The following is a 22,141-nucleotide window of genomic DNA, read 5'->3' on the forward strand; positions in this document are numbered from 1 at the left end:
CGTTAACAAATTTAAATTTACTGTAAAGCCGGATGTGGCCCAATGTCTATTTCAACTTTTAGCAGTATTTTTGAAAATCTTTTCTGAACTGCTTTTTTTTTCTTGTAAACGAAAAACAGTTTGGTAGGAAATTCGCTCATCATTTTTTAAACTTCTAATGCAAACATTGTAACTCTCAAAAAAGTGTGAGCAAAAAAGCAAATACGAGAGCACTGCTCCGGAGCTCCAAAAGAGATGTTCTAATATTAATAAGTTATGGGTTATATATCGTGTGGCAACCATATGTATTTTGTGTACTGTTCTGTCTTCAAAATAATATAGTAAACGCATTTAAATTCATTCCTTCGCGATAAATGCTCCTATCGTATGTCTCTATTTTACAACAAATGCATTTATTGGTGCTGTGGGGTAATTCCTTCCGACATGGCTTACATGGAGATCAACGTTTGAAAAGAAGTAAAAAATATAATGCAAAGAAAAACACGCTACGAAACGATACAAGAGAAAGAAAAAAAAGCATAAACTATCGAAGCCTAATGCTCTGGTACTTCCCGGTCTGGACTGCTCTCCCATTGCGGGATTAATTCACGCCATCTTACAGGGCACAAGATGGGCGTTTAATGCTTGGATGGAGCAGGTGTTACAGTATTTCTCGTTGTTTGGTGCCAAAGTTAATGTACGCAATTGAATAAGCTATAGGTTTTGATCAGCTAGCCGCCTTGTGGTATGCCTAAAGCGCACCAGTTTTAGAGAGAGTACATGACCGTTTCAAAAAGTCACATTCAAACTGTAAAAACCCTGACAAAAAGAAAATGTATACGCCTCCTTTAGCACTAAACACCGAGAAATGCTGTATGTTAACATCCTGACGACCGAACGCCTCACGATGTTTACATTGTTCTACTGCCGCAGCGTTTGATCGGCCACGGCCTACACCACTGTGGTGCGTGCGGCTGCCAAGGTGTTAAGCATGGTACGTCCACTCTCCGTCCACTACTCGACGGCTTCAGTCTTGACGGAGCCACCGGAGGTTGGGTGCCGCCGGGAGGAGGTTGCACCGGACGATCCGCTTCCGGTTCGGGACGAGTTGCTTGCGGGGGCGGAGGTAGACGTAGGGATCGCTAAGGTGGACGTGAGTGGACCGTTGACGACCAGCTGATTGGAGTTAGCTTGCGCGGACATCAGCGGCAGTGGGATGGTAACGTACTGCTGGGTTCCGCCATCTGTAACAGGGAGCAAATTTCAAGAGATTAGTAGCCGAAAGGAAGACGTACCTTAATAGGTTGATAAATTTCTAATCTAGTTTTAGAATCTATCTCAAGTGAGGCTGAATTCGCCCGCCAACTTTTGACTGCAGCTCGAACTTTATTCAAAGGGAGCGGAGTCTACAAGCTGAATCCAGATTCCAAAGAAATTTGAATCATAATTCTTGATACTAAGCTAACCTAAAGCCTAAAACCAGGCGTTAGTCTTTGGTAAAGCACAAATCAAACCAACTACATTTCGTACAGAATCAAATGTCCTGTACTGATACCAGGATATATTTTCTGATGAGAAAAACTTTAACCTCGATGGCTCAGACCGCAACAGTCATTATTGGCACTATTTGTGGGATAAAGGAAGTAATCCGATCCAAGAGAAATTTTGGAGGAGCACCTGTAATGGTATGATGAAATTTTTTCTATGATTTAAATTCACTCATTTGCTGGATCAAAGAAATCACTGTTCTTGAGTGGCCAGCATGTAGTACAGATTGCAACCCTATTGAGAACCTTCTGGATATACTGGCATCGAAGATGGATGCCAATTCAACATTGTGAATGTGTTGAAGGCATGCATCAAAGAGTGCTGAGAATAAATTGACCAATAAACCATCAAGAAGCTGGTTTCTTCGATGCCTTACAAAATATTTGAAGTGAAGAAGAAAGGAGAAGCTACCAATTACTCAAACAAAAATAATGTTTAAACGCTTGGATTTAACTTAAGAAGACTTGAAGTGCGGACTTTTTATAGCTCGCCGAGGAAATAATGAAATTATTTTAAAATGGAACGATTTAATATTCATTATACTTCAAAACCAAGAAAATCGATGGCGCAGCTAAATGTATCGCACTGCAGTTCATGAAGCAACATTCTTTTGCGCACAATCATATTTAGAGATTTGAATCGCAATGATCCCAACATTTCAGTTACTTTTTTTGTAATTTGAAAAGTGCAAAATGAGATTTAAATCACCACAGAGACTTGAATCCTAAACAGAGATTTGAACCCCAAAAGAATCCATGAGTAAGTAAAAGAGTTACAAATCACTACATAGATTTGGGTCCGTATTAAGAAATTGAGCCCCAAACAAAACCCAATTACGAATTTGAACGTTAACCAGGTATTCAACAATTATGCATAAGAAAGCACATTTCGACTACGTAGATATGCATTGTTATACTTGTTTTTGGCAAAAACATTATCAACACATTTCACCTCAAGTTTATTGAATTCTTACTTACTTTTGGGAGTCAAATCTGTGCTGACTAGTAACTCTTCTACTTACTCATTTACTGTTTTTGGGATTTGAATCGTTCTTAAGGATTCAAATTAAAAACGCTTTACAATATTTTTGTTAGTATTTAAATCTATCAATTCAATGGCAATATGGTGAGCACACTACTACAAATGTCAAAGTATTTTTGATTTATGAATAATCAGTGATGAAAATATCGTTGTTGCAATACGTACTTTCACTGTGCAGCTGTATTTGACCCGTTTGTATCAGCTTCACCAGCACGTCCTGCGGCAAGCTGCTGAGTGCCGCCGCCGGATACACGATGCTGCTGGTGATTTGAGGTACCGCCGCCGAACTGATCGGCACGATGACCGGCGTCGACGGCGGCGGCGGTGTTGCTGATACGGGTGCTGCTTTCATCTTCGAGGTTGATTTCCCTTTCCCCGACTGTTTGGTTGGCTGTTGTTGCTGCTGTTGTTGCTGCTGTTGCTGCTGGTACTGCTGTTTGTGATGATGCTGCAGCTGCTGCTGGATTTGCTCCTGCAGGGCCTGCTGCTGGTGCTGGATTTGCTGCTGGATAGCGGAGATGGTCGCGGCGGCAGTCGAGGCCGTCATCACCACGGGCGTTCCGGTGGCCGACGATGGAAAGGAACCCATGGTACACGGCCCGGCCCCGTTGTTGGCACTCGACTGGACCTGCGCAGCACCTTCACCGGCGTTGGTGTTGGTGCTGCTGCTTGTGCTGACGGCGGTGTTGACCGCGCCGGATGACTTTTCAACCGCGCCTTCGCTCTTAAGACTATGCGGCTGCTGTTTCTGCTGCTGCTGATTATTACTGCTACTGTTACCGGTAGAACTAGTGCTAGGTCCTGGTGGTGGCGACTCCGGTGGCGAATACTCGTCCGACTCGCTGCCGGACGACATCGGCGACCGGTCATCCTGCAAAAAAAGAGCAACAAAACGAGCGTTAGTATGACAAGTTGACGAGTGGGCAATTTGTTTTGACACCGAACGAAGCGCGCGGACGCTGACAAATGACACGCATCGAAATGGGCAAAACCAGCATGCAGCAATAGGCGGAAAAGGCACGGGCACGATCATATATATATATAAACACATACAGCACAAGCCACCCAATGTCCAACCCATCCAACCGATCATCATCTCTGCCCAACCAAGGACGACGTACACACGCGTATTACACAATCTGTAACAAAAAGGGGATTAACGTGCGCAAAATGGAGATAAATCGTTTCGGACCAAATCGGGGGCTCTGGTCGGGTGCTTTTTTTCCCCATCTTCCTCCTCGTATATCATGGTCTGCGGTCGTGTGACGGAGGGTTCGGTGCGTGTTAGATGGACGATTGATCGAATCGGTTCGGTTTGGGAATGGATGAGCACGCATTTGCACGGTTTGCGCCGGTTTGGGGATCGGCAGCGAGCCAATCTGCTTTAATCTGACTGACTGGTTACATATGGAACATGCACATACAGCGTCCTCCGCAGCATGGTTCAGCTATTGGTGTTGAAAGGTTATGGAAGGCGAACCTTCAAACCAAACTCCCCCGGGAGGGCATGGAAGCTTTTCTTTATATTTTCATTTGAAAAGAGGATTGTAAGCTGATATTAAGACGCTTCATTGCTAGATGTATAGGTAGATCTATGTGAAATAACCAATTTGAGTGAGGGTAAAGTATTAAGACCTTTTTACTATATTTTTCAATGTTTAAATTTCTTAAAACAAAACTCGTATATTTGGTTTGACATTTAGTTTCAGAAGTATTTCATGATTCACTCATATAAAATTATTATCAACCTCAAAACTTGTTTTAAAACGATTTAGCATAAACAATTTTTTTTTTCGAAATTGCAAAACGAGCAAACGAACAACTTCAACGCAGCGTGATAACAGCAAGTGACGAACCCGATGGCATGTGCACATGATATACCTCTCGAACCGTCTTACCACCGTCTCGTTTCCTCCAGCAACACCACCCCGCGCACGGCCAGCAACCACCACAGCACTCCACCCGCGTATGGTAAGGTATTTCATTAATAAAATATTCCACCGAATTTGGCAAACTGTCTCTTCACCCGATTGGGAAAGTACGATAGCTTCTGCCAGTTGCCTTTTTGAGCGCACCTCGAACCGGGCCGTCACCACCGGCCCCGAAGCATTCGTGTTCGGAGCCGGCCAGTCTCCGGGCGATTTGCTTTCGTTCCTCGCGGGTGTGCTTTATTAATGAAGCGCAAAATTATGACGCGCGAGCCTCGGAAAAACAGGACGTTCCCGGGGCCAACCCGGGGTTTTTTGTTTTTTGCTCAGCCGCAGACCAACTGACGCTCGTCGGACATCATTCGCAGCATCGCATCATGCGATCTGACAAACGAGATATTTTCTATTTTTATATGCACGAGGGCCACTGCGCTCCACTTTTGGTCCGAAGTGAATGCCGATCGGTGCAGGTGATGGAAATGCGAAGTGGAAAGCGAAGGGAGGGGCGTTGAATTTGCAATAGGAAAAAATGACACTCGATCTCATCTCTCGTCTCTGCATCGTTTTTTTTTGTTTTCAATGTTGCTGTAATCAGCGGCATCCTACTTGCGATACTGCGGAATCTCAAATCGATCACCAGCAGAAGGTGAAAAATGGAAAAAGGCAAGGAAAAACCCGGCGATGCCATAACATTTAGTGGCAAAGACAAATTACAAATTCAGCAATGTGTTGCGTCGCTGCTCCCTTGTTTCACTTGTTTCAATTGTGGCTATGCCGAAGAAATACCGTTGACGTACAATAATACGTGAAATTGATTTAATTTATTTACATGAAATCATTTTGTAGAAAAGAGATGTTGAAATGACATGGAATTTTAATATGTCATATTTATGATTAAGGAGTGATTCTTTTCAACAACACATAACTTTTAATGCAGAGTGCCAATTGCGATACATGATTGTTCGAAAGAACAACTTGTTTTAATTTTTGTTCATTTTTCGTACATCTATATGAGGTTTATTTGTAATATCTTTATCGAAATCGCAATAAAATCACACTCAACAGATTTTACAAATTTCATCACAGCCACCTTAGTCCTCGGTAGCGGTGATCTTTGGAATAAGGAAACGGCTGTCTCGAACAAAGTGATACTCAACTCAACTATCAGAATGGGCGGCCCCAAAATACTCACAACATGTTATGGAAAACATTTTTAAAAATCCCACTGCTTGTTTCCGTTGTGACACCAAGAAGGTTAGCTTGTATCACAAGTTGATTGTTAAAAGGTTTGGTTGAGTGTGATATGGTTTGCTTTAGAAAGCCCTTAATCACAACCAAAAATCATATTTTTGCATGTTTAACAATCCTGTCTTGCTTTTATATTATTGGCTAAATGATAAGCTTACTTGCAATTTTTCAATAATAATTTCTGTATTTGTTGAAAAATAATTGATTATAATTTTATTCAGCACTAACAAGGTACGAAAAGGAAGAAAAAATTAAAAAAAGCTAAACTTGGTAAGCTAATACAAAATTTGAAAATTCTAGTTGAAATGAAAAGGACTATGAATGGAAAGGAAATTAATTGTTGTGAAAGTGAAGATGATACTAAAAAAATGGAATGAGCAGAAAAGATTCAATACCAAAGACATTTGTTAAATTAATGTACACAAACTGTTCACGGAACATCTTGTAAATAAAGAGTTGTAACCCAACGTTCGTTTTGAGCAAACACAAAAGTGCCAATGTCTTAAATTAAATAGAACACAAATAATTGAAGTTTATAATTTCAAACCTAATCTACAAGATATCAAAATCTGTTTGACCTAGAGAGCATTCCTTTCAAATAACATTTTCCAAGGTGAGGCTTAAGGGCAAATAATGCAATGACATTGTCCCACTTCGATTTTCCTCCGTGTGCCGACAGCGATCACGACAGTCCAGGGGAAAAGCGTTAAAAAATTGAACCCGAACAAAAACGGGCAGAAAAGCTAACGAGGTGTCGCCCTAGAATAAGGACACTCCGCGGTGGCAAATGCTGGTGACAATCACGACCGCGAGACAAACCTCGGAGCTAGTGGTGCCCGCTCGGTTCTAGGTCGCGGCTCCGTCCAGCTGCTTGACGGTGCCGTGACACGACGCCGTGAGCGGTTTCGTCCGAATTCCCAACGGTATCATCTCGGGTCGGGCACCTGTCCGTGCGCATAGCTTCGCGTATGCAGCCCTGGCGGGCCCAAAACAGACACACCGGCCAGCATACATTAATGACACCGCCGAGACAAACTGTTGCCAATCGAACACACACACACATCACAGGGCTATCGAGGGTGTCCCGTCGTCCGTCGATGATCACGACCGGCAGCAAGCTGGCTGGCGATTCGGGATCCGGAACGTGTGCTGCCATCGACAGATCGACACACTGGCCAATGATTGCGTTTTCGAGAGACGTTTTGTCTGAGACGCATCGGTTCGCAGCGTCGATCGAATCTCGAGCTCGCTCTCGATTGTGATAATCAACAGCCGGCGCGGGTTGGCGGTTGGCGAAGGTTGCCACCGGTGGCACGCCGCGACCATCTACGGCGAGGCGTACATCTGGTGCAGGCCATAACAGTGACGAGGATGAGGAAAAAACGCACTCAATGCGATGCCACTTGTCCGAGCATGGATCATACGCCGCCTGGGGCTGGTGGAAAACATTTAATTCTAGTAAAATGTTGTTTGTCATAGAGCACACCATTTAGGAAATGCCGCACAACCCGGCCCCAGGCCACAGCAGACCCCCCGGCCGGTTCCCGACCAGACGAACCCAATCGAGTTTCCATCGCTGCCTTCCACCTTATCGATCGATGGCGATCGTGGAAAATCGTTGCGTTCCAGAGGCGTCACGAAGGAAGGAAGGTAGGTAGCCGGGAAACGGCTGAATTAATCTTTTAATTATTGAATACCGGGAATTGCACTATCGAGGTCTTGGACACACCAGCGCTAGACATACGGGCTCGGCTCGAAGATCCTCATGGGTGAGATTGAAGATATCGGGAAGCAAGTATCGATAGCACCTAATCGGTTTGAGGAGGATGTATTTTCCTCCCGTTGAATTTGAACATTATGTTATTTTTATTTTCTTTTGCTATCGTATATATTGTGATTTAGATTGCTTCAAATTAATTGTAACTCATTTTAAACGTTTATACATTCTTTGATATTATTGCAACTGTAATACAGTCTCCAAAATTCCTATAACCACACCGAACCATTTCTATAAGTTCTAAACTTACTGTCAATGGAATAAGATCTGTAATGTTTTTCGAAAACTACATACACATTGACCACACCAACTTCAGATTTTTCCTAGTATTGGTGGAGTGACAATTTTTCAATGAAAAAGTTTATGTTGATACAGAAAGAAATATTTATAAGCGCCACACTATTTTGTTTAAACTCTTAAAACTCTCCAACAAGTGCTTAGCTTGTTTCATATTTTTCAGAACTCTCTTATTTGTCAACAGATTGTCCAAGTACTGCTGGATGGCCGAGGGTGTCTTAAGTAATTTGTGTCTGATGATCGCTCAAAGTTCTCAAGCCAATCTAAACGGCTCCGTCGATATAAAATCGTCTGGCCAGAATTCCTTAAAAATTCTCGTTACAAGAAGATTTTCTTTAGAAGAGAAGAAGAATAATTATATTTAATAAGATTTTTTTTCGGTAATAACAGTAGTGTTTTCATCTGCATAAATACTAGTGGATACACCAGATTGTTCAAAAAGTAAATAAGCTATGAAAAATGATACAGAATGTCGTTGGTAACAAAACATGCAAACAAACAAACAAACAAAAAGTAAGATGAGAATTAAAAACAATAAGAGTGCGTTTGAAGAAAATTCGAGCTCTGTGTATCGAGAAGAAATAAAAACCCTTTCTGCCAATGAAAAACACACTCTATGGATGTCTCAATTAAAAATCGACAGTAGAAATAATACGATTTTTAAAAACTGATCTGAAACGCAGAAAAGGCTGCACGCAAGCAAGAAGCTAACAAAAACCCAACTCCGAATCTCGCTAATGTCTGCCAAACATGGACAGCGTTGGGAAGACTTTTTCCCGAAGCCAGCCAAAAATCGCCCACGAAGTCTGCTTGGGTGGCCCGCGAAGTGAGACGATGTAAGAAAATTCCAGCAGCTCATCAAACCCCACATCAAACGTCGTCACCCTTCCGCACCGGCGACCCTCTGGGGACCGAACGGAGCGGAAGACAAAAAAAAACACGTAATTCATTCTTCAGCGAACTCGCTTGAAATTCAGCCCAGCGTGTGATATGCGACTCGCTGTCGTTAAGACGAGATGTTGTTTTTAGTTTGAGTTTCTTCTAAAATCGAGCTCAACCAAAAACCACAAAGTTGAAACCGGAAAAAAGGAAACATAAAACCAACCGACCCGACTCGTGACAAAACATTTGACAATCACGAACGTCCCACCGGGAATCGAACCATCTTCTCCAGTAGGGTTCGATACTGAAGCAAAACCAAACCAGACGTTAACAAAACTCGCTTGAAAGTAATTAGCAATCCTCTCCAGCTTCAACGAGCATTTCTCGAGTGGGAAAGTGGAAAAAAGAATACACCCTTACCACCTGATGGGATGCAATCCTTCCCTGGCATTGGGGGTTTTCTTCATCTGACACGGTAGAGAAAGTACAGCGAACGACAAAACTTTGCGCTGTTGGTGGCGAACAAGTTTGCAGGATACCACTGCAGGAAAATGGTTTGAAGGAAACTTTTCAAGACGTTGCAAAATGAGAAACATTTCTATAGAAAATCAACGTACGTTTTAATTTCACTAGTAAAACACTTTCTACGCATTAACGGCGGAATTCAAACTGGATGTAATTTCGATTCCATAAGAGGGTGCAAAGTTGAAATTAAAATATATAATGTAAAACTTTACACATTGTTTAATTTAAAAAAAATCTGTTAGAGATAGTCCGGAACTGCGAGCCCGGACTCGCTCTAACAAGCACCTGTCAAAGATGATAGAAAAAAGGAACTATGATAGGTAGGAACATGTATAAATAAGCGCGGAAAATAGATAACGATATTTTCTGTTACAAACAACATCGAGTAATAGAGACTTATGTTTTGGTTGTTTTCCCAACCACAGTTGAAAACATCCTAAAGTTTGTTAATTTTTGCTATCGTTTAACAAGATCAGATCATTATTTTTTCATAAGTATTTATTATGACATTATAGAATATATATAGGACATTACTTTAACCCAGTCCTAAAATCTATAAAATGAAATGTTAAAATTCAACTATAACATATAGTCTGCTATATGTTATCGTTATCTTTTGATATACTTCATATGATATAAGCAATGTCAAGGCTTTACTTACAAAAAAAAAAAAACGTTATAGAACATGGTTTGCCATAACCAAGGTAATGCTTCAAAGCGACTGACGGCACATTAAACAAAACTGTCGCAAAAGCTTGAAGAACGAAACACAATCGCTTTGACGCACGACCTTTCCTATCGCTCTTAATACCTGCGGACGTAAACAACTGAGCCCTGTCAAAGCCATGAAAGGACCGTATCCTTTTTCTGCAACGAACGCTAGAGTTTTTATGCGAAAACAATTTTGAGAAGCTGTTTAGTTTCCGGGCACGTTCTAAGCAATCGAAAAATAAAATACGAGCCGATGGAGTCGTAAAACTCGGGACGATTGTGCGAATATCAAGTGAGTAGTTTAACATTCCAGTATGCCACTTTGTTGCCTCTGACGCTTGGTTATTTTGAATAAGATTGTTTAAACGAAGAACAAACCCTTCGAGTGGGATGGTTAAGCGACGAACCCCGAATGCTAGCGAATTATAAACGCTATAGTATAAGCGGCAATCATTACACGACTCTACAATTCCTTTAGTTTTAACTTGATCGGGACGGGGAGAGAAGGAAAAAAACATATGAACCCCCACCGAACTCCGATTGGACGTGATTGGAAAATGTATTCAATATGGCCGCCGCGCCGGTACGTGATTGTCCGCCCTCCTGCCCGAGACCAGAAACTCCTTCGACTTCACAAAAACGGGGCGGTTCGGATAAAAATATAAATAATAAAAATGAACAAAAACCTACCGAACCGAGCTCCGACGGCTTTTACTTCATGGACCTCGAGGAGCAATGCGGGGACTGATAATTATACCTTGCGCAGCGCAGGAAAATGCGCTGTCCAATGATTTATGCAAAATGATGTAATTATCAAAAGCAACGTTGCCATTTTGAGCCCGAAAGGGGTTGACTCGCCTGTCGCCCGCTTTAATGGCTGCCGAGTTCTTTGGATCGCTGTAGAAATGATTTACACCGCCTCCGAGCCGGTTGGCAGGGAGAAAAGTCGCCCAGTGTTGATGATGATGGTTTCGCTAGCGCACGGAAAAGTTTAGCGATTGAAACAAACCAAACCAGTGGACAAAGAATGCACAAAAACACACGAGCACACGCGCGCAACCGTCGCACAAATCACCCAACTGCAAGTTGAGCCCCCGATCGAGGCGTGTACCGAGCTTCAATTTCGGGCTGCATTTCTGCATTTTAAATCAACATCCATCCATCACGCGGGGGTTCCAGCTCAGGCAAGCAGTCTTGTTCGGCTCGGCCGCTTATCAGAGACTCCAGGTCTTCGGAATGGACACTCATTGCCAGCACATCCCCCTATTCTCGGGGCAAGGAAAAATCATTCCCATTTTAACACGTTCGATTTTACCGCAGCAAGGGTGGTAGGAAAAGGTTTGCACAGTGGTTTGAACTAGAGTGTTCGCAACACTATTTAATACAAGTGAAATAATAAGCCGTTCAAAATAACTTGGAAATTACCATTTTAACGTTTGCGTCAAATAAAAATAGACAAATTTTCGACGACGTAAAAAAAAAGTTAACCAAGCCAATTAAACCAAGTATTTTAATTGTAAAGATACATCTTTTTAGTACTATAAAAAAATATTCCGACAGCCGGTAAGGTGACCTTACGGTTCTTTGTCGAAACTTCAGCAATAGCTGACATAACCAGTCATTTAGAGATGTTTTTCAGTTGTTATTTGGTCTTCGTGACTAAATGTTATTCCGTTTGGAATGTAAATTCAAAATTTGGAATAGGTCCTATCTTTAAGAGTTGTGAATACTTGTCTTGATCGAGTAATTAGTCTTGTATGACACATCTGTATAACAATGTCTATCTTTTCTAAGTCTTTGAACTATTTCCCTTTGTTGAAAAGACCTTCTGGCCTAAGGAACCGAATGATTAAGCCATTTTGTAATTTGGGGCCAGACCAAGGCTTCCAAATAATTTTTTAACCTTTCTCCATAAGTGACCAAACAGTTAAAACTCCAGTCAAGTTAAATAGAAGATGTCTTACAACATCAAACAAGTTTGTTCCGCGATAAAACTGGAAGTTCCAACATGTAATAGAACGTAGTTGGTTTAATGTTTTGGCAACGGCAAATTCAATTTAAATGAGAAAGTTGTCAAACAAATGTAAAACAAATACCACTCTTTATTTTGCTTTCAAAAGAAAATTTCTATTCGTTCGATTGCATTTTCCATTCGCTCGATTTCGTTCGAGTTCGTTTAAAATTAACTTATTTATTTTCTTTGTGAACGTTACAGCAGTCACAATATTTTAAATAAGCAGAAACAATTGATTTTTCAAAACAAGAATAAGTTGTTAAGAATTTTGTTAAATATGGCTAGGCGTGGTTTAAAAAAGATGAAGTTGAATAACCGTTTATTAAAAAAGAAAATATTTTTCCATTTAACCGTCTTTGGTGAACTGCCTGTTGCATACATTCCCAATGTTCGCAAACGTTTCCCAGTTTGGTTGTGGTTTGTTTGATCGGCATAGGAATGTTCTTCGATTGCTCCTGGAATGTATTCCTCCCCTCCCCTCCCTCCAAGTGTCGGTGTACGTTACAGAAATGATCTGCACAAAAGCAATCACCACTTCGAAACCGAACCCGTATGTGCACTTGTCCAGCTTGTCGAAAGGTTTTTCCCGCACCGGACGGTGACGAACGGCCCCCGAAGGATGGCACACCGGGCATCGTAGCCATACAGTCTCCGGCGGACGGTCGGTAGGAAATCGGAACACGGAAAAATGTCTCGTATTTTTTATCCCCACCACCACCTCGCCCCACCCTCCCGGTGGATGTTTGATTTTCTGCCAAAGTAAGTGTTTGTCAAGTGCGAACTCGTTGCTCGATGCTTTCGTGTCTTTTGCAGCGAAAAGCGGGAGAAGTAAATTGCGATCGTTTCCGAAGAGCTCAGAAAAACCGGGGACACAAATAAACATATAAATAAGTGAAATATTTCTACTTTTTCTCCCCCAGAAGCCCCCTTACGGAAACCCTTTTTCGAAGCAAACATTCATTTTTTGCGCTCAACACTTTAAATTCACCTCCTTGCTCCGATCGCGAGGAAAAGTGATAAGAAAACGCTGTGATAACTTGGTGGTAGGAAAAATCTCCGCCTCGTTCCCGTTTCCGAGTTCGCGGGGGAAAAAAACGGTGAAAAACGGTTTTTAGGCGAGCGAAGTCCTTTCCTTCCCTTCTCTTCGTTTCTAGCAATGAACGGTTTTTTTTTTGTTTTTGTTCTGCACGCGTTATCGCACTGGAAAACAAACATGCACTCGTTCTTTATGACCATATCGGCCCGCAAAGTGACAGCGAACATGCTCTGAATTATTGATGATGCATCGGCGATATATCTGCCATTAGGCCGTTGGACCAACCGTCAACCCGGGCTTCTTACGCTTGTGAACCTTTCGCTGTGGTTTATTTTTCCTTTTCTGCTTGAACGCCCTCATGTAGAGGGTGGACACCGAGCGCGCATCCAAACTTCAGCGATAACGTACTTCTTCTTCTTCTTTCACCTTGTAACGTAAACGTCCGGGAGCCGTTTTTGGGCAGACGACTGTTCCGAGGTGGCGCAATGAGATCGCGCAATGATATTGACGATCGTTTGGGGTTTTTGATGGCATCCAGGGAATGTCAAGAATATTCAGTTAATATGGCACGATGGCACGGTGAACGACGGGGAAGGGGAGAGGGGGCATTCTGACATATTTTTGCCTCAGCATATGAAACCTCACGCAGGAATGTATTTTTAATTTGTCACACTAAGTACAACGGACGCGATGGGGAAGTGGAGAAATTAAATGAGTTTTTGTTATTTTATTACCCGTTGTGGAAATTTTGAGATAGAATCGTTCATTTATTTGAATACCTTGATTTAAAATTTAAATACTCAAAACAAATCTAAAACTGAGTCGCAAAAAGGTAAATACGTAGTAAACAAATAAAATATGTATAATATAAAAAAATGCAAACAAACTAAGAATGTGTACGAAACGTTGTAACCTTCCAAAAACCGGCAGTGGAAATCCCAAGGGTGAAACGTCAACTCGTTGTCGATTAAAACATTCTTCGTTTGCAATTAAAACCCATCACCGAACTCGGTACGGAAAGGACATTTCGAATGCTCTCTCGTTCTCCCTCTCTCCCTCTACCACATCAATTCTTCCGAGTGGAGAGAAGAAGTGGATCATACTTTTCATACTCAGACCGAGGTTCAGTCCACTTCAGCATACTTTGTCCATCTACGGGACAGCAGCGCAGGCAACGCGCGCATAACAGCATAATTAATATCGGGTTTCGGGTTTTGGCCGAGTCTTATGATAATGATGCTGTCGATCCGATCCGTCGGCCTCCCTTCTCGCCCACGCGCTCCCACTTGGAATATGCTTGATGGGCACGCGATGCAGCATCCGATCCGGCAGGAATCCCCCGACGTTTCGATAAGCCTAATGAACCTGCGCCGGCGACGAGCGTCATGAATGCACAAGTGTTTTTCCGAACAACCATTCCCTGGGGGGAAGTTACTTCAACAGGGAAGATGTGACGAAGTGTGGGAGTATAAAGTGTGGTGAAGCGAAAACAAAACAGAAAATGATCGATTGCGATGCAAAACGCGCCCGTTTTGTGACGAGAAACCTAAGGTCAGTCAATACGCAAAAACGGGGCCTCCCGTTGAAGGGTGCATTTTGATATCCTGGTTTTCGTTTTCTCTGTGTCGTTTTCCTCCCACCCGACGTTTCCCGCCTCCCCGAATCAAGCCACCAAACATGTCGGAATCATTTCATGATTTTCGCATGATGAAACCATGTTTCGCATGATGTTTGCAGTGCAAAACCGAGCAACAGCAACAGTGCGCAACTGCAGCTGACCGGATCCTGACATTGTATGCCCTAATTTGATCGCGACCCACCTTCAACCTGTCGTCGAGTGTTGCGATCGGTGTTGTTTTACTGTTGTTCGCGTTCGCTGGTTCGTCAAAACTGATGTCATTGTTACACGCATTTTGCGCCGCGATAAATTTATGCTGTACCAGAAATGCACTACACCCCCAATTATGGAATGAATGTTGCCTTCCGTAAAAATTGCCATTTTGCACACGTGCTGCATAGTAATAAGCTTACAACTTACTTCAAATCACATTTTAAAGCTTTCCTAGACGGAAGAATGTTTCAAATAAAATTTTATGTAACAAAGTTAAAACTTAATACACCTGTTAATTAAAGTAGTGTAATTCCGATTCAGATTCACGTTTTTTAATTGCATGAATCAAAAAGATTTATTTACATTAAAAGAAAACGAATGTAAAACCCAAGAATTAAAAAAAATGAATCGAGAGCCTCCCTGTTTTGCTCGCTTGATTCAGGCCAATTAAAATATCATAAAAATTTGAGAAAGATTCATAAATATTTCGAAAGATTACATAAAAGATTAAGATCATAAAGATTTTCCAAAAGATTAATGAATCAATGCGAATGAATCGCTGGAAAACTTATGTAATTAAAATATAAATTCATGAGTCTGAATGGTTCTTTGCGTTTTAGAGATTCATGAATCCCAAAGATAAGTGAACTGCTGAAAAGTTATGAGCAAAGCATGAGTAGGTGTTCCCTCCGCCCTTTTCTTTGGTCACATGATTTACGCCAATGAAAGAGTCATGGAGATTCGTGAAAGATCCATGAACGAATCATAAAGCTTTATTAAGGTTTCAAAAGATTCATAAAAGTTTAAAGATTCAAATCCCAAAAGATTCACGAATCCTTCTGAATGAATCTTTGGTGAAAGATTCATATGAACGAATCGCGCCAAAAGATTAATTTGAATGAATCTCGTCTAAAGAATATAAGACACTTTTTTCAATACATCCACTAATCAAATCTATGAAATCAATCGTAAAAATCTAAAGAAATAAATGGAGGACGAAAACTAGAAATCAGAAAACAATATATTTACAGACTAAACAAAGCGACGGATGATAATTGTTGTACAATGTACAAATGGCAAACTAAATGCAGAAAATGTCATAAACGAACAGAAAAGCATAAATATCAGTTAATTACCTTATTATAACACGCATGATGCGTATAATTAAAACTTAAATAGTCTATATCATTTCATGCTGCTGTTATAATCGTTATCGCACTCCGCACTCAGGACACTCTCTAAGACGAAACTCTCGTTCTCGCTGCCTCTGCTGCTTCTGCCTTTGCCGGGGACGAAGTTGGTACACGGTTTAGTTTGATTTCTGGTTCGTTTGTTGTAGCGCACGCAACGCAACACCATCCTTGCGCTCATCCCAACGAATAGAGACAACATACTTCTTTACGATCGTCCCGGGCAGGGGCAATGTCCGAAAATTGGTTGGAATAAATTGGCAAGCGAAATATATTTCCAGCGTTGCCTTTTCCCGGCTCGCTCGGCTTCTCGGATGGTTCTGTTGCCGGCTGCTGGTGTTGGTGGTGGTGCTGCGTAGGCGTGTGCCCGTGTACTCTTGTTGACGTGAAATTGGTTTTCTTTTTTTTCGGTGTTATTATTCTACTCGGATCCTTCGGCTTCGGCAGAGTTTGGCAGAACGGCAGCGAGAATGCCAGTGAGAGTTTCATTGAGAGCGTCCCGCGCGGTGGAAGTGCGACGGTATTGGGGCATTGTTGGCGTACGTGTGTGTGTTGGGAGGTAGCGTCCCATTGCCCCTTTTTGTGCGACAATGGTAGATTGACAATCTGGTAAACGGGGGTTCCCTTCGCGCACAGTTTTTTTGCACACACTGCTTTGCATACAATTCAAAGGAAATCTAGATCGAAGTCGAGATCGAGCAATTTGCATGTGCATTGCTGCAAAGGAAGAGAAGAAAACGTGTGAAAAAGAAGAAATACGAAATAAAGTGGAAGCATGGGAGGGGGGTGGTGGGACCCGCACAAGAAAAGCATGCGTGAACATAGAACACACACGCGCACACAGACAAGAGGCAATTGGGTGACTTTAGAACGAAGAGATGAAAAAGCAATCGATTCGAGGGACAGGAAGAGGTAATGTGAGGAAAACAGTAACAAAGGCAATTGGAAAAAACAAGTAACTAAAAAATGTAACAAATTTGAACATTTTCTGATTTGAATCTGAGTTACATAAAATCTTTTCATATCGACAATGAAAACATAACGATGAAAAAGTGATGTTTTCGGAAAAATATTTAAAATGATCGAGATCAACAAAGTTGTTGTCAAAAGGACAAACGTGCCACAAGCTGAGGGCAAATTATGTCACTCGAATTCGTGCATAAACATACACTTTTCCATGACAGGTTCCGTATGATGTGAATGTTAAGCCAAAGTAAATCGAATCGAATCGCATTTTGTTCCTTTGGTTTCCTCTTTTCAGAACCGTGCGCCCTTCACCGTTTGGTTCGTCGAAGCATTCGGTAACATTAAACGGTACGACGTGCGGTTCTCATGGGCATAAAGCACTCGCATTTATTGTTTCAATGCATGCGAAGTGTGGCATGCTGGTTTCGCTACCGAAATGGAACACGTCATTACTTCGACCGCACGTCATATTACGTTCACGATCAATCAACGATCGGAAGGTTAGATTTTATCGCTCGGTGTGGTTTTGTTGCAACGGGGTTCAAACCGTCACGAACCATTCGGCTCGTTAGTAATACGGTAAAACGATCGACAAACAAACGGGTCGAGCGAAGGTCATAAATCACGGCGCGTAATCCGTGCTTGGTTGGTTCACGGCGTCGCATCGGATTTCATCCGGAATCGCCCCGTTTTGCGCCGCTGAAGATCAGAACTAGAACCTTTTCCGTGGCAATTGAAAGATGGGGAAAAGATGTTCATGGTGAGGGATGAGAAACCATAAATCTTATCCACGCGCGTAAGTTTTCACGCGTCGGTTTTCGCCGTTCCGATTCGAGATCGCGAGTGTCACCGTAACGCAACACGCGTACGCACGTCCATCGCGCATGTTAGCACAAACTGTTGTCAACAAACTCACACACCCACCGCGTGGAGTCCCGTTCTTCCCCCTCCGTCCCGTGTTTCGTCCGATCCTTGCGGCAAACGATAGAATAAAGTTATAAATAATCAATTAATCACCATTCACCGGCCAACCCATTAATCGTTGTCCGCGCCGGCGTCTCGTTGGATGACCTCTGGCCGAGGGGTCTGCTGCCCCTAATGTCCTGCCCTGACATCTGTCAGCCCACCTCGCACCACCTCCAACCGTTTTCCCCCTCCGTTTCACCCGAGTCGAAACATAAGCACGACATATGCGTTCGGACACCTTCGGCGGACAAGACAAAATAATGCAGGTCCTTCGGCGCACAAGACATTTGTTGCTACAAATTGTAGCGTCATTTGCATCGCCTCGCAAAACTTGATTAATGGAGTGCGCGCGCGAGAACGAACGGAAACGGGCCACAATTTTTTGGCACGCACCGGTGACATATGGATGCAAACGTGCAAGTGAAGATGCAGGCGCGAACCCGAACCGAAACCGAAAAGATTAAGAAAAAACACTGCAACCAAACGAACAACTTAATTTGTAAATATTTTGGACGATATTTTGATAAACGAAGAGTCGGAGAAATCGATGGGAGATTGCAATCACGAGCAACATTGTTACTGAAGATGAAAAAGATATTCAAGATCTGTAGTGACATTAGATGTTTCGAAAATAAATTTGAATTTTGACTCACTTTGATCGATATCAAATATGTTAAAATTCTATTTAAAAAATTTCACAAAAAATTGCAAAAAAACCCAAATCGAAATGTGTCATCAGTTTCAAATAAAAAATATCCTTTAAAACAGAACACTCTTCCACAAAGAAATCTCGCCTCGGCCTAAGCGAACCTTGCAATATTGTAGCCGATTATCCATAATTACATGGCGCTTGGTGCTAAAGCGCACCCAGAAAAAAAAAGAAAGTCCATTGGAGTGCAACCATTCGTCCCAACATGGCACACGATGGCAACGTTTGTGGCTTTTGCGCGGTATCCGAGCACCGGTTTTCCGGCCCAAGCGTTTGCGTCGTGCGGCAAGGCTCCGGTGTGCTTTTTCGTGCCTGCAGTGCAAAGCGCTAAAACAATAACAATAAAAGCCATTTGAATATTGAATTTATCCCAGCGCGACCCCCCATCCTTCCACTCCAGCGGGAGAAAAGTCGCAGAACGGGGGAGAAAATGGCGCGCCCGCGCTCTATGGCGGCTCCGCTTTGTAGCCGGTAAATTTTACCATTTTATTTGATTGCTATAACAATTGTTTTCGCAATTCAATTGCGACACGCATGGCACGCGGACCGCGCAAATGCACAGCCGACGGCGGAATTATAGGACCGGGCAACGCTGGCGGCAACGTTTGTTCGCCCGCCGTTCGCTTCCTGCGCTTCGGGAAAGCCTGGCACGGGTGCAGGAGGGTGGAGGGACAATCGAAGGGTTTTGTGAAAGCGCCAGCGCCACGAGGATGCTGTTTTGGCCTGCCTTTTTTCCCTTGCCTCTTTTTCCGCGGACTTTCGTTTGCCGTTCGGTTCCATCTGCCGCTCGGTTTCCGATACACCGCTTCGGAAAGGGTTGTACTTAATTTTCCATTTATTAAATGCAAAGCAAATGAAAATTCCATTCCCCTCGCCGGGACCGCGGTACCGCTGCACTCACCCATAAGCTGAAGATAATAACAAAGCGGGACGATATTGAATTGATTGCATTACAGGACCGGTGGTCTTGTTGTTTCCATTTGTTGTGTTACCAAAATATACCACCGATAGGGTTTAAAGCATTTTATTGTTTATTCGCAACTGCTTTTATTTTTCTCTGATTACTATATTTTATCCATTGTTTTCTATATATAATTAACAAATTTGATACATTCGATTTTTCCTGAATGACCAATTTGAAATGACAAATCTAATAATGAAATTAATTTTAAAGAGGTTCGTCACTTAAAGTACATGCTTTCAAATCTTTCATTTCGTTGTTTAACAATTCCACCGACGTTGAATGGTTTATTTTATTCTTTTAATGCAATTGAATATTTTCGTTGTATGTATGCGGCTTATCCATTGTTTTTCAAACATCATAAACAAACTCAATGTATTCGCTTTTTTTTTCAAAACAACCAATTTGAAATAAGAAAATAATAATGAAATTAATTTAAAAAGGGTTCGTCGCTTAAGATACGTGCGTTCAAATCTTTCGTTTCATTGTTCAACAATATCATCGACGTTTGATGGATTAATTCAATACTTTCAATATAAATACAGAATTTCGTTTTATGCGTGCTGATTATCCATTTTTTTTCAACTATAATAAACAATCCCGATGTATTAGATTTTTTTCAAAACAACAAATTTTAAATGACCAAAATAATAATGAAAATGGGTTCGTCGCTTAAGTCTTTCGTTTCGTTGTTTACTGTCAATGCAATTAAACGTTTGCGTTGGATGTGTGCGGGTTTTTCAAACATTAAATACAAACTAGATGTATTAATTTTTTTCCAAAACAAGCTATTTGAAATGACACAAAAAAAAAATTAATTAAAAAAGGGTTTGTCGCTTAACTTCCGTATGTTCAAGTCTTTAGTTTCGTTGTTCAACAATACCACCGACGTTGGATGGATTAATTGAATATTTTATATGTAATTAAATGTTTTCGTTGTGTGTTTGTGTGCACACGGAAACTGCGACCCTCAGTAACGTATGAAAAGTTGTGTTATTTCGCTCCACGTAGGTGGAACCCCATGTTGACCACGGCCGATACGCAATAGAATTCCCACTCGGTGGTCACTTTGCGAACAGGAACAGACCTCACGCCGCACGATCGGCGGCCACGATCCAACACACTATCGTGCGCCGTTTGCAAAGTTTCTTTCGGGAGGGCGTTAGGCGCAAAGATAAACGTACCTCATTTACATGCCCGCGCGCTGGCGTCACTGTGATGCTGTACCGTTCGTCCCGGCGTCGTCTCCACCCCTCGTCGCACCAGGGAAGCAAAGCCGAAACTACAAATTGCCCGCGTGCGGCAAACAATCGTATCTCTGCCGGCGGGGAGAGCAAAATAAAACACACCGCGCACTTCCGTGGTCCAAGCCACGGGTGAGAACGGGATAAAGGTGGCACAAACAACGCACCGCTAGAGTCTGCTTATCAGTAAATGCGCGGCACGGTGCGTTGGCGATGCAAACCGCCGCGTAAAAGCCTCCGTCCAACGTCCAACGGCCAGCGTCAGCAGAGGTAAGGGTAAAGTGTACTTATGTTACTTTAACGCCGTCCGATTAAGCGCTGGTAAAGTGGTCGCAATGGATTGTTCGCGGACAGAATTACGGGCGCAGGGCGTACGCGAAACGACGTCAGAAGCAGTGTAAAGTAGTGGCTACTTAACAGCAGTAAATTAAGATAATCGCAAGTCCACTACAGTGTCGGCTGGCAGAAAAGGTAAAAGCGTGCGTAGGAGAGCAACGCAGAGACTGAGAGAAGGTTAATTTTTTCACAACTAACTCTGTTTTGTTGCAATATAGCTTCTAATATATTTGTTTTGTTTATTTTTTGTGAGAATAATTCACCAAAAACGTGTTCATCGTGCTTAGAAAAATAAATAAAAGAATTTTATGAAATTTGGAAATATTCTGACCAATGGAGTTGAGAGTAAAAAGAATAAATAAATACTTTTGTAGTTATTCTTTTCTAAATTATTTTAATTATTTCAATGTAGGCATAACCAAATCAAGTAGCATTATTTACAGTTCATTTAACTAATTGTGGATTGTATATTCACTATTATTATTGAGAGTATTTGATTCAAATAAAAGTTTTCCGTAATTCAACTTAGGACAGAATAATGGAAATTTTTTATTTAAATCAAATTTAACTTGTGAATAATTCAAGCCCAGCCTGAAATAAGATGTTTTAAAGAATTTCCTTCAAAAATTGTCATTACATAAAATCGATTCTCATCATCATCATCATTCCGCTTTCTTAGGAACACTTCAACGCTGAAAGCAGCTCACATCAGTACCTCCAGTCATTTCCTTCTAGTCTCAGTGACGCGTCATGAAGCTGTCCGGTTTGCTTAATGTGAATTATTCAAATAACTTCAGGTGTTAAAGACGTCTAACTTGACGCCACACGCTCGCTTCCGCTGCTGCTGCTGTAATCTTGGCTCACGAATGACGAGACGTGTGCGTAGTCGTGATGTGCTCTAAGTGGACTCGTAAAATTCAATGCTCCCCTCAACGATCCACCACTCCACCAC

General features: G+C 42.1%; 1 protein-coding gene across 1 annotated transcript in view; it reads right to left on the reverse strand.

Moving 5' to 3' along the window:
• Window positions 1-371: 371 nt before the first annotated feature.
• The window catches only part of LOC131271525 (serum response factor homolog), a 139,796-nt gene continuing 118,026 nt past the window's right edge, over window positions 372-22,141 (reverse strand). The window contains exons 3-4 of the mRNA XM_058272979.1: window positions 2,734-3,439; window positions 372-1,223 (exon numbers count right to left, since the gene is read on the reverse strand). Of these exons, the coding sequence (XP_058128962.1) occupies window positions 994-1,223; window positions 2,734-3,439 (936 nt within the window). The 3' untranslated portion in view covers window positions 372-993. The remainder of the gene's footprint in view (window positions 1,224-2,733; window positions 3,440-22,141) is intronic.

The sequence above is a fragment of the Anopheles coustani genome, chromosome 3 (genome assembly GCF_943734705.1).
Source record: "Anopheles coustani chromosome 3, idAnoCousDA_361_x.2, whole genome shotgun sequence".
Lineage (NCBI taxonomy): Eukaryota > Metazoa > Arthropoda > Insecta > Diptera > Culicidae > Anopheles > Anopheles coustani.